At 49.7% G+C, this 10,024-nt stretch overlaps 1 protein-coding gene and 1 non-coding gene across 2 annotated transcripts; one reads left to right on the top strand and one right to left on the bottom strand.

The window, feature by feature from the left end:
• The first annotated feature begins 4,789 nt into the window (after positions 1 to 4,789).
• Positions 4,790 to 9,808, top strand: c29h11orf65 (chromosome 29 C11orf65 homolog). The gene is made up of 9 exons (XM_014181721.3): positions 4,790 to 5,294; positions 5,514 to 5,622; positions 5,697 to 5,789; positions 5,924 to 5,977; positions 6,497 to 6,706; positions 6,890 to 7,023; positions 8,976 to 9,146; positions 9,262 to 9,317; positions 9,452 to 9,808. Exons 1-9 carry the CDS (start codon positions 5,260 to 5,262, stop codon positions 9,616 to 9,618), a joined length of 1,029 nt encoding a protein of 342 aa, XP_014037196.1. The 5' UTR covers positions 4,790 to 5,259; the 3' UTR covers positions 9,619 to 9,808.
• Positions 9,809 to 9,952: 144 nt separating this feature from the next.
• On the bottom strand, positions 9,953 to 10,024 carry trnac-gca (transfer RNA cysteine (anticodon GCA)). The gene has a single exon. It is a non-coding gene; the product is annotated as a tRNA-Cys (tRNA).

Here is a 10,024-nt window from a genome sequence, read left to right as displayed (position 1 = left end):
ACTTGGGAAAGGACACACATGGCTGCACAGCCACATAAATGTGTACAAGCTGTAATGGTTTTGTCATGCATTAGTCATCTTGACTGCAGAACAGACGAGTCAAGACAAACCCCCAAGGTCCATATTGAAAAGGGCTTTGTTTTCATTTGTGTTCAGTGTGTCTGTTCAAAGCCGTCTGTTTGTCTCTCTTTCTATACTGTTTTGCACAGTAATCATTAATAAGTCATGCAATGTTATGAAAAGTATAGCTCTCAGGCGTTGTTACATAAATATTCAGTGGGCGTAGGTGCTATCAACAGTACTCATGTTGTTTCATACATGCGCCTACTTGTCTTTGTCATTACACTTCAATGGACTTCTCCCCACTGCAGTTCAACCTGTCAGCACAACATTCGAATGGGTGTCTTCTAATAGATATTGCATAATGATGGGTTATTAAAATGTCAATACAAATGGTCATTTATCAAATCTGATCTTGTCAGTAATGGGCTTGAACATTTGGGCAGAATTTTGGACTTGGGTGCTGCCATGGTTAGGCCTTACCTTCTCCCTTCCCTTCTCCCTTCCGTTCTCCCTTCCCTTCTCCCTTCCCTTCTCCCTTCCCTTCTCCCTTCCCTTCTCCCTTCCCTTCTCCCTTCTCCCTTCCCTTCCCTTCTCCCTTCCCTTCTCCCTTCCGTTCTCCCTTCTCCCTTCCCTTCTCCCTTCCCTTCCCTTCTCCCTTCCCTTCCCTTCTCCCTTCCCTTCTCCCTTCTCCCTTCCCTTCTCCCTTCCCTTCTCCCTTCCCTTTCCCTTCCCTTCTCCCTTCCCTTCTCCCTTCCGTTCTCCCTTCTCCCTTCCCTTCTCCCTTCCCTTCCCTTCTCCCTTCCCTTCCCTTCTCCCTTCCCTTCTCCCTTCCCTTCTCCCTTCCCTTTCCCTTCCCTTCTCCCTTCTCCCTTCCCTTCCCTTCTCCCTTCCCTTCTCCCTTCCGTTCTCCCTTCCCTTCCCTTCTCCCTTCCCTTTCCCTTCCCTTCTCCCTACTCCCTTCCCTTCCCTTCTCCCTTCCCTTCTCCCTTCCCTTCTCCCTTCCCTTCTCCCTTCCGTTCTCCCTTCTCCCTTCCCTTCTCCCTTCCCTTCCCTTCTCCCTTCCCTTCTCCCTTCCCTTTCCCTTCCCTTCTCCCTTCTCCCTTCCCTTCCCTTCCCTTCCCTTCTCCCTTCCGTTCTCCCTTCTCCCTTCCCTTCTCCCTTCCCTTCCCTTCTCCCTTCCGTTCTCCCTTCTCCCTTCCCTTCTCCCTTCCCTTCTCCCTTCCCCTTCCCTTCCCTTCCCTTCCCTTCCCTTCCCTTCCCTTCCCTTCCCTTCCCTTCCCTTCCCTTCCCTTCTCCCTTCCCTTCCCTTCTCCCTTCCCTTCCCTTCCCTTCTCCCTTCTCCCTTCCCTTCTCCCTTCCCTTCTCCCTTCCCTTCCCTTCTCCCTTCCCTTCCCTTCTCCCTTCCCTTCTCCCTTCCGTTCTCCCTTCCCTTCCCTTCCCTTCTCCCTTCCCTTCCCTTCTCCCTCTCCCTTCCCTTCTCCCTTCCCTTCTCCCTTCCGTTCTCCCTTCCTTCCCTTCTCCCTTCTTCCTTCCCTTCTCCCTTCTCCCTTCCCTTCTCCCTTCCCTTCTCCCTTCTCCCTTCCTTTCTCCCTTCCCTTCCCTTCCCTTCTCCCTTCCCTTCCCTTCCCTTCTCCCTTCCCTTCTCCCTTCTCCCTTCCCTTCTCCCTTCCGTTCTCCCTTCCCTTCTCCCTTCCCTTCCCTTCTCCCTTCTCCCTTCTCCCTTCCCTTCTCCCTTCCGTTCTCCCTTCCCTTCTCCCTTCTCCCTTCTCCCTTCCCTTCTCCCTTCCGTTCTCCCTTCCCTTCTCCCTTCCCTTCCCTTCTCCCTTCCCTTCCCTTCTCCCTTCTCCCTTCCCTTCCCTTCTCCCTTCTCCCTTCCCTTCTCCCTTCCCTTCCCTTCTCCCTTCTCCCTTCCCTTCCCTTCTCCCTTCTCCCTTCCCTTCCCTTCTCCCTTCCCTTCCCTTCTCCCTTCCCTTCTCCCTTCTCCCTTACCTTCTCCCTTCCCTTCCCTTCCCTTCCCTTCTCCCTTCCCTTCCCTTCTCCCTTCTCCCTCCCCTTCTCCCTTCCCTTCCCTTCTCCCTTCCCTTCCCTTCCCAGACCCTTCCCTTCCCTTCCCTTCTCCCTTCTCCCTTCCCTTCTCCCTTTTCCCTTCCCTTCTCCCTTCTCCCTCCCCTTCTCCCTTCCCTTCTCCCGTCTCCCTTCCGTTCTCCCTTCCCTTCCCTTCCCTTCCCTTCCCTTCCCTTCCCTTCCCTTCTCCCTTCTCGCTCCCCTTCTCCCTTCCCTTCTCCCTTCTCCCTTCCCTTCTCCCTTCTCCCTTCCCTTCCCTTCCCTTCCCTTCCCTTCCCTTCCCTTCCCTTCCCTTCCCTTCCCTTCCCTTCCCTTCCCTTCCCTTCCCTTCCCTTCCCTTCCCTTCCCTTCTCCCTTCCCTTCCCTCCTTCCCATCGTCCCCTCTTCTGTCTATCTACCTCACACCCTGGCAAGGTTTCTCTCTCTTTCTCTATCTATTGCTCTTTCTCTCTCTCTGGGCGTATGCCCAGAAGTAGGTGGGCGTATGCATGGCCACCCCTACACCTGCACCACTGGGTGAGATTGAAGCTGTCCTTCCCTGCCTTGCACACATTGCTCTGTGTATACTAGAGTATAATCGTGTACAGTATTTCCCTCTTTTTCTAGAGAGGAACAGGGGCAGTATGTAATGTGTGATTAACTAAATTGACTTTGTACTTGTATAGAATCTTCATTCTCCATAGAGACGCTGGATGCAGAGTTTCAGTCCAGTGCAATTCCTCACATCCTAAATGTTAAGTAGAGAAGAACATCCATAGACATGGAGCTGCTGCAGCAGCAGATAGACCACTTCCTACAGGTAACATCCATAGACATGGAGCTGCTGCAGCAGCAGATAGACCACTTCCTACAGGTAACATCCATAGACATGGAGCTGCTGCAGCAGCAGATAGACCACTTCCTACAGGTAACATCCATAGACATGGAGCTGCTGCAGGAGCAGATAGACCACTTCCTACAGGTAACATCTATAGACATGGAGCTGCTGCAGAGCAGATAGACCACTTCCTACTGGTAACATCCATAGACATGGAGCTGCTGCAGTAGCAGATAGACCACTTCCTACAGGTAACATCCATAGACATGGAGCTGCTGCAGCAGCAGATAGACCACTTCCTATAGGTAACATCCATAGACATGGAGCTGCTGCAGCAGCAGATAGACCACTTCCTACAGGTAACATCCATAGACATGGAGCTGCTGCAGCAGCAGATAGACCACTTCCTATAGGTAACATCCATAGACATGGAGCTGCTGCAGCAGCAGATAGACCACTTCCTACAGATAACATCCATAGACATGGAGCTGCTGCAGCAGCAGATAGACCACTTCCTACAGGTAACATCCATAGACATGGAGCTGCTGCAGCAGCAGATAGACCACTTCCTACAGGTAACATCTATAGACATGGAGCTGCTGCAGCAGCAGAAAGACCACTTCCTACAGGTAACATCCATAGACATGGAGCTGCTGCAGCAGCAGATAGACCACTTCCTACAGGTAACATCCATAGACATGGAGCTGCTGCAGCAGATAGACCACTTCCTACAGGTAACATCCATAGACATGGAGCTGCTGCAGCAGCAGATAGACCACTTCCTACAGGTAACATCCATAGACATGGAGCTGCTGCAGCAGCAGATAGACCACTTCCTACAGGTAACATCCATAGACATGGAGCTGCAGCAGCAGATAGACCACTTCCTACAGGTAACATCCATAGACATGGAGCTGCTGCAGCAGCAGATAGACCACTTCCTACAGGTAACATCCATAGACATGGAGCTGCAGCAGCAGATAGACCACTTCCTACAGGTAACATCCATAGACATGGAGCTGCTGCAGCAGCAGATAGACCACTTCCTACAGGTAACATCCATAGACATGGAGCTGCAGCAGCAGATAGACCACTTCCTACAGGTAACATCCATAGACATGGAGCTGCAGCAGCAGATAGACCACTTCCTACAGGTAACACTCACACAGCAAATGGATGAGCACACACAGACACCCAGATGGTCATAATAGAAAGGCTTAAAGGCTTATCATTCTGTTTTTTATCCTCTTATGTTTGTTGTGTAGTAAATGTTTTATTTTTTATTTTCATCGATTCTTTTTCAGTTTTTCTGTGAAGCACATTGTGTTGCATTTCATGTCTGAAGATGAATGGGGAAAGAAAAGGGTTTTTGGAATAAACTCCAAAAATAAAGTCCGAGGTTTACACAAGTTTAGGTGATCTTATGGGGGGGGTGAGAGATCTTATGTGTGGTGGTAAAATTCCAGGCCAGAATTGTTGTCCTAGTCCGCCCATGGGTGAAAGTGCAAGGTGATGAGCTTGATGCTCATTTCCAATAAATATTAAGGTGTCTTATTCTTATTCGTTTGACAAATAAAATCAATATTGCTCTTTTGTCCATAATAATCTTATCATGTAGGCTATACCCGCGCTATATCGACTGGCTGTTGTGTAGAGCGCACCTGGGCAAACTCGCTATAAAACGCAAATTTTTTTGTTAGAAAACGATCAATAGAGTTGAAAATGCGATGGAAACTCATTTAACTGCAAAAAAATGTGTATGTGCACGCACAAACTTTTATTCGATAGAAAATATATTTGATGGAAACACAATTGTGGTGGGAATAGCATTTTGTTTTTACGTCGCCAAATGGATGGAAATGTAGCCGGTGACACGCTCTGCATGTTGCTTGGTAACCAAATGGCGTTTGCTCAAACAGGGAAAACCTGAACACAACAACTCTGCGTTTAGGGCATGTTTTGCAAATATATATATAACGAAAACAAATGATGACATGTATTAACTAACTGTTATCTATATATCAACGGGCAAGAGTTGTGTTTTGAACAGACACATTTAGGGTAAACTCTGTGCGTAATTGGAATAGGTGGATCATCATAGTGCGACGAATGTAGACGGTTCGTTTTTCTGACGCAGTTGCTGGGCGAGTCAGTTGTCTGTGTCTGTCTGTTGCCAGTGTTTATTCTACGCGTGTCTGTGTTCAGTTTTGCTGCATAAGGTCTCTGTCCATTGTGACCGTTGCATAACAACAGTTCTTTAATGTTCTTTGTATTTATACCCATTTCGGTCACAGGCACAGGTCCAGTTCATAAGCATGGAGAAGAACATTTACAATTACGCAATAGAAAGGTTAGTAGAAGTTATTCCTAAACTCAACATTAAATGGATATACCTCCACCACCTAACACCTAAAGTTACAATGCCTCAGTATTTTAGAGCAGGTATAAGATGATGTGCCACCACTCAAGCAGTAAAAGTGAAGTTTCTTAGTACCAATCGCACCACCCCACCTCAAACACTGATCTCAGCCCAGCATAGTTACCTCTTTAACCTTTAACCCCCTCCCAGTGCCCCTTCGTCCCCCCCAGTGGAGGATATGACGGAGCTGGACAACCGGCAGCAGAGAGTCTACCACAGAGCTGCCAGGATGATACAGAGGACATGGAGGAGACATGTGGTGGGTGAACCACAATACAACACACACACACACTAACACACACAGACCGTGTAACCTCTATATCCTATGTGTAGGATACACGCGTGTTCCAGTACTTCAAGAACCTTGTGAGGTTCCGTAACCAGGGAGACCCTCAACTCCTGCTCAAAAATGTCAACCCCAGAGAGGTACAGACACCAGACATACACACACACACACACACACACACACACACACACACAGACACACACACACACACACACACAGACAGACACACAGACTCACACACACAGACACATGTATGTTACTATGGTTGTTGCAGGCAAATATTCTGGATGCTGCTGCAGGAGTCCACATCAGATTCAGACTGGGAGGGGTAAGTTCATTTTGTCAGTGCTAAAATGCACATTATAAACTGTCTGGTTCAAGCCCCGAATGCTGATTGGCTGGCCGCTGTGTTATATCAGACCATATGAAAAAGAAAAGGAGAGCCTCACACTCTAGGAGATCAGATGTGATCATTTAATAACCAACGTTTGGACAGACAAGCTGTCTTCATCAGACCCCGCTATGACAAAACATGTATTATACTGTTTAATTACATTGATAACCAGTTTATAATAGCAATAAGGCACCTCAGGGTTTGTGGTATATGGCCAATATACCACGGCTAAGGGCTGTATCCAGGCACTCCGCGTTGCAAGGTTAATAAGAATAGCCCTTAGCTGTGGTATATTGGCCATATACCACACACCCCTGGGCCTTATTGCTTAAATAAACACCCATCAGCAATACTAATACCTGAATTTATTTCAAAATCTATCTGCGATGATTTATGCAATACAAATAGATGTGTGCATGCTAATGTGAGATGGGTTTTTCTCTCCCCTCACAGACCACCTTTCCACCGAGCATCTACTATAAGATCTACACCCATCGACCCATCGTGGACATGTGTGCCAACAGCCCCAAGGACTACACCCACCCCAGGCAGAAGAGGCCCGTCCCCAGGCAGATACACAACGGGAGGACCCAGGTGCAGGACGACCATGCTGGCTGGTACCACCGCGTGGAGAACAACAGCTGGAGACTGCTCTCTGGGAAGGTGGTGCACAAGTTCTGATTCCATGATATCACACTGTATCAGATGTGGGTTCAGTATGATATGGTTGGAACCACCAACAGAGATACTTTGTTTGCCTTCATTGTTTTAGTGCAGTACTCAGCTACTCTGTGAAAGAAGAATCATTTGAGAACTGCTGTGCACTCTCTCTCTGTATTGGTTCAGGCTGCTCTGTTAGGTGACATCATCACGTTGGAGACCAATGGCAGGAAGGTGGAGTTTCACCATTCCAAACTGCAGCGTCGTCAGGACGTGGACAGGAGGAAGAAGAGGAGGAAGATTGAATGGTTGAAGCAGATGTGAGTTCGTGTGCGTCCTTACCTGCAACAGCACTACTCACCTGTTCACTCACCTGTATGCAACAGCACTACTCACCTGTTCACTCACCTGTATGCAACAGCACTACTCACCTGTTCACTCACCTGTATGCAACAGCACTACTCACCTGTTCACTCACCTGTATGCAACAGCACTACTCACCTGTTCACTCACCTGTATGCAACAGCACTACTCACCTTCACTCACCTGTATGCAACAGCACTACTCACCTGTTCACTCACCTGTATGCAACAGCACTACTCACCTGTTCACTCACCAGTATGCAACAGCACTACTCACCTGTTCACTCACCTGTATGCAACAGCACTACTCACCTGTTCACTCACCTGTATGCAACAGCACTACTCACCTGTTCACTCACCTGTATGCAACAGCACTACTCACCTGTTCACTCACCTGTATGCAACTGCACTACTCTCCTGTTCACTCACCTGTATGCAACAGCACTACTCGCCTGTTCACTCACCTGTATGCTCAAACTGAATCATTATTGCTTATCTGTAACAGCAATGCTAACCTCTAATAGCCTCAGCTGTCCCCCTCACCCCTACCTGTCCCTCTACCTGCCCCCCTCACTCACACCTGTCCCTCTACCTGCCCCCCTCACCGTCACCTGTCCCCCTCAGCCTCACCTGTCCCTCTACCTGTCCCCCCACCCCCTCCTGTCCCTCTACCTGTTCCCCTCACCCTACCTGTCCTTCTACCTGTTACTCTACCTGTCCTTCTACCTGTTCCCCCCACCCCCCTCCTGTCCCTCTACCTGATTTCCCTGTCCCTCTACCTGTTCCCCTCACCTGCACCTGTCCTTCTACCTGTTCCCCTCACCCTCACCTGTCCCTCTACCTGTTCCCCCCACGCCCCTCCTGTCCCTCTACCTGTTCCCCTCACCCTCACCTGTCTCTCTACCTGTTCCCCTCACCCTCACCTGTCTCTCTACCTGTTCCCCTCACCCTCACCTGTCCTTCTACCTGTTCCCCCCACGCCCCTCCTGTCCCTCTACCTGTTCCCCTCACCCTCACCTGTCTCTCTACCTGTTCCCCTCATCCTCACCTGTCCCTCTACCTGTTCCCCCCCACCTGTCCCTCTACCTGTTCCCCTCACCAACACCTGTCCTTCTTCCTGTTCCTCTCACCTTTACCTGTCCTTCTACCTGTTCCCCTCACCAACACCTGTCCCTCTACCTGTTCCCCTCACCAACACCTGTCCCTCTACCTGTTCCCCTCACCATCACCTGTCCCTCTACCTGTTCCCCTCACCAACACCTGTCCCTCTACCTGTTCCCCTCACCAACACCTGTCCCTCTACCTGTTCCCCTCACCCTCACCTGTCCCTCTACCTGTTCCCCTCACCAACACCTGTCCCTCTACCTGTTCCCCTCACCAACACCTGTCCCTCTACCTGTTACTCCGACCTGTCCTTCTACCTGTTCCCCTCACCAACACCTGTCCCTCTACCTGTTACCCTCCCGCACCTGTCCTTCTACCTGTTACCCTCACCAACACCTGTCCCTCTACCTGTTCCCCTCACCAACACCTGTCCCTCTACCTGTTCCCCTCACCAACACCTGTCCCTCTACCTGTTCCCCTCACCAACACCTGTCCCTCTACCTGTTCCCCCCCCACCTGTCCCTCTACCTGTTCCCCTCACCCGCACCTGTCCCTCTACCTGTTCCCCTCACCAACACCTGTCCTTCTACCTGTTACTCCCACCTGTCCTTCTTCCTGTTCCCCTCACCAACACCTGTCCTTCTACCTGTTCCCCCCACGCCCCTCCTGTCCCTCTACCTGTTCCCCTCATCCTCACCTGTCCCTCTACCTGTTCCCCTCACCTCCCGTCCCTCTACCTGTTCCCCTCACCCTCACCTGTCCCTCTACCTGTTCCCCTCACCTGTCCTTCTACCTACTGTCTGCAGGTATGACTGTGGCTGTCTGCATGCACGTACAGAGCATAGTGAGACAGCCATGCTGGTGGAGCGGTCAGCCCAGGGCATGATGGACGCCGTGGAGCAGCTGGGACCCAACCACATCGTAGAGTGGGAGGTGGATGAACTACTGGAGTGGACCAACGCTCTCAACTTTGACGAGTAACTAACCACCATATGTACCTTTTTTATCATCCTTCATTATAACAGGTGATCACATTGAGACAGTTGCAATACAGTGTTACCCAAAGCAACAATGCTTTTTATATTTCTGCAGGTATATTAATGACTGGAGGGTTGTGGGTACCAGTAATTCCTCTGAGTCTTGGAAAGGTACAATTATTTCTTCCTTGACCTGAGGCACAAAATAACCACACCAACAACTGCTGTGGGATTATAGCACCCCCTTCTGGTTAAAGGGAGTAAAAAGGCTCTTTTGCTCTCTTTCTGTTTCTCTTTCTCACAAGATAAGAGGCCTTCCAACCTGGAGCCTTGTGTTGAGTTCTCAGGGCTGGGGCAGGAGGACAGCCAGGGGCTGGGGCAGGAGGACAGCCAGGTGGATACCTACAGCAGTATCCTCCAGCCCCTGGTCTCCAGCCTCATCAAGTCAGAACACTCCAAGGCCAATCTCTGACTGACTGGCTGGCTGGCTGACTGACTGGCTGACTGCATCGTATCGCTGACCAGACCAGAAAATTGCTATACCAACCATCGGACACTACTACTATGACACTATGCAGTGAGATTAAATTAAATGTGATGAGCAATAAAGCAAGTGGTGAATGTAACTATGTAACTATGATAATACATTATATATTATTGTAGCTAAGGGTAGGTGTGTTTTTTTCTACACCGCTGTTCACGAAACTGTAATGGACCTAATCACACCAGATGTAGGCAGATACAATGCGCTTCTAAAGGTTATACTTATTGAGGTTAAAGTGTGAGCAAAAGTATCAAACATAATGAGGGGGCACCCGGATTTGAACCGGGGACCTCTTGATCTGCAGTCAAATGCTCTACCACTGAGCTATACCCCC

This window comes from Salmo salar, chromosome 29, assembly GCF_965601325.2.
Source record: "Salmo salar chromosome 29, fSalSal1, whole genome shotgun sequence".
NCBI lineage: Eukaryota > Metazoa > Chordata > Actinopteri > Salmoniformes > Salmonidae > Salmo > Salmo salar.
The sequence above is the reverse complement of the archived record's forward strand: the minus strand, read 5'-3'. Positions and strand labels throughout refer to the sequence as shown.

Excerpts from the sequence above, each read along its gene's own strand:
- c29h11orf65 (XM_014181721.3), top strand. The coding sequence starts at position 5,260 with ATGGAGAAGAACATTTACAATTACGCAATAGAAAG. Across the intron at positions 5,623-5,696 it reads GGACATGGAGGAGACATGTG|GATACACGCGTGTTCCAGTA; the intron begins GTGGGTGAACCA and ends TCCTATGTGTAG. Across the intron at positions 5,790-5,923 it reads AAAATGTCAACCCCAGAGAG|GCAAATATTCTGGATGCTGC; the intron begins GTACAGACACCA and ends TGGTTGTTGCAG.